This window comes from Daldinia loculata (genome assembly GCF_022478755.1).
Source record: "Daldinia loculata strain CBS 113971 unplaced genomic scaffold F4817scaffold_3, whole genome shotgun sequence".
Lineage (NCBI taxonomy): Eukaryota > Fungi > Ascomycota > Sordariomycetes > Xylariales > Hypoxylaceae > Daldinia > Daldinia loculata.
Window position 1 is genome coordinate 428,962 of NW_026054857.1, and position 2,299 is coordinate 431,260.

At 33.7% G+C, this 2,299-nt stretch overlaps 1 protein-coding gene across 1 annotated transcript; it reads right to left on the reverse strand.

Annotated features, from left to right (window-relative positions):
- Positions 1-1,429: 1,429 nt before the first annotated feature.
- Positions 1,430-2,299, reverse strand: F4817DRAFT_311726 (uncharacterized protein; the record flags this gene model as incomplete). The annotated part of the gene is made up of 1 exon (XM_049300032.1): positions 1,430-2,299. The coding sequence occupies one exon, from the start codon at positions 2,297-2,299 to the stop codon at positions 1,430-1,432; it is 870 nt and encodes a 289-aa protein (XP_049163202.1).

Here is a 2,299-nt window from a genome sequence, read left to right on the forward strand (position 1 = left end):
AAGGGCTTTATAAAAACATTTTTTTTTTATTAAATTAATAATATAATTTTATAATTAATATTTGGGAAAATATTTTTTAACCTTTTTAATTATTATAAATATAAATTTTTTAAATTTTTTAAATATTTTTAAAAAAAAGTTATTATAATTATATTATATTAATATAATATATTTAATAATAATCTTTTTTATATAATAATATTAATAATATTTAAATAAAAAATATATTTTATTAAAATTTAAGAAAATATTTACAGATTAATAAATTTTTAATTATTATTATAAGAAAATAAAATTATATTTATTATTTATAATATTAAATTTAAAATTTAAATAAATATAATATTTTATTTAATATTTAAATACCAAAGAATTTATATAATAATAACCTTTTTTTTTTATATAAATAACATTAAAAAATATAATTATTTTTAATATGTTTTTTTTTATTTTAAAAAGATTTTATAATTTAGTTTTAAATATAAATATAATAAATATAATTACTTTTATATTAAATAATATTTTTATAAAAAACTTTTATTTATTAAATATTATTATTATTTTTATTAAAAATCTTTTTTTTAAATAAAATTTCTTTTATTTTTTTTTTTATAATTTATTAAATTTTTTAATTAATTATTTAATTGCAATAAATGTAGGTATGACTGGGTATCCGTACGGATTAGGTAATAGGAAGGAATAACGTGACGATAGGAAAGGAAAGGAATAGACAATACGAAATGAGGCTATCACGATGACTGTTGTTGTACTGATTGGATTGATGTTGTAATGATTACGAATTGTGTGTGTGGGTGCTACCTAGAAAGAATTGCCTTTTGTGTGGGGATTAGTCACGTGTTGCCACGTGACTATCCTTACGTAATGGCATGACTAATTGACATGCCTACACTGGCAACTTTTCTCTTTTCCCCTCTTTTCTCGTATGACGTAATTACATACAATTCAACTAATCCAACACTGACAATTTCTTCTCTTTTCTTGCCTTTAATCCGTCTCTTTTATACTATGACGTAATTGTCAATAGGTCTCGTAATAGCATGTAATAGGCTCGGGCTGGCTCGGGCAGGCTGGGCTAGGCTGAAACGGTCGAGGTAAAGGTGGTGGTCGGATCTCTCGTTGGATCTCTCATCTGATTAGATCTCGTCAGATCTCTTCGTTTGATTTGATCTCGCATTAGACCTTTTATCTGATTAGATCTCGTCAGATCTTTTCATCTAATATGGTCTCTCGTCGGGCTGGCTAGGGCTGGCTAAAAAGGTCGAAGTAAGGGTCTCGTCTGGCTGGGGACGAGGTTATTTTCGTATCGTGAATCGTCTGGCTGGGGACGAGGTTGTTTCTGGTCAAATTGTGAGGATTGTCGACTCGGGCTAATCAGAGACAATCGTGTATTGTGGTGGATTCGATGCAATCAACCGATTCCAGTCTTATAATGAAGATCCTTGACGATCTTAATCTCTTTATCCGGTATGCCATCCCTCAGGTCATACCTTTCATCCTCGTACTTGTATTCGTTATCATCATACACCTTAACATGGTTGGTGATGCCTCGTGGTCTCATCGGTCGGGTATACGTAACAGGCTTATCAGGCCTTGACGGGACTGCTTGTGGGATCGGTTGTACGTGTAGAATCGGCTCCGGCATCGTCGATTGCGGGATCGGCTGTGCCTGTAGAATCGGCTCCGGTACTGTTGATTGTTCCACATCTATCTCATCTGGCTGTATCGCTTGCATCCAAGGTGGTCTGGATGTTGTTTTTGGACGGGCAGGTACTCGGCTTGCTGGGATCCAGGGTATTTGTAATATCTCGGCCGTGATTTTGTTGAGTTTGTCGACGTAATACGGGTTAGTCATTGAGATGAAGCTATCGGGGTAACGTTCTGATAGAGATGTGCTTTTATCAGATGGGAATTTCGTGAATTTTTCAGCGTTGGCGATTGTTTCTAGTCTCTCAGAGGTGGTCTTCTTTTCAGAGTATACTCCGTGGTACAGGAGATAGTCTATCATTAGTCTCTGGAGCGAGGGGTGTGCCTTTTGAAAGTGTCTTGCTTGCCATCCCGTAAAAAAATCTTTAAAATCATCCCATATATCCTCGTCGCATTTGTCGTCGTGGTACTCGAAATAGTACGCAAAGCTTTCCGCACAATACGTATTGATTTCATCCGCCGTTGCATTGTCTAATTCGGAGTCGTCAAGGTCGATGGTTAGGTCGATGCCTGAGATATCATCGTCGATATATCTGTCCCATATTGAGGCCGTATCGGGCTGTAAAGAGGTCAT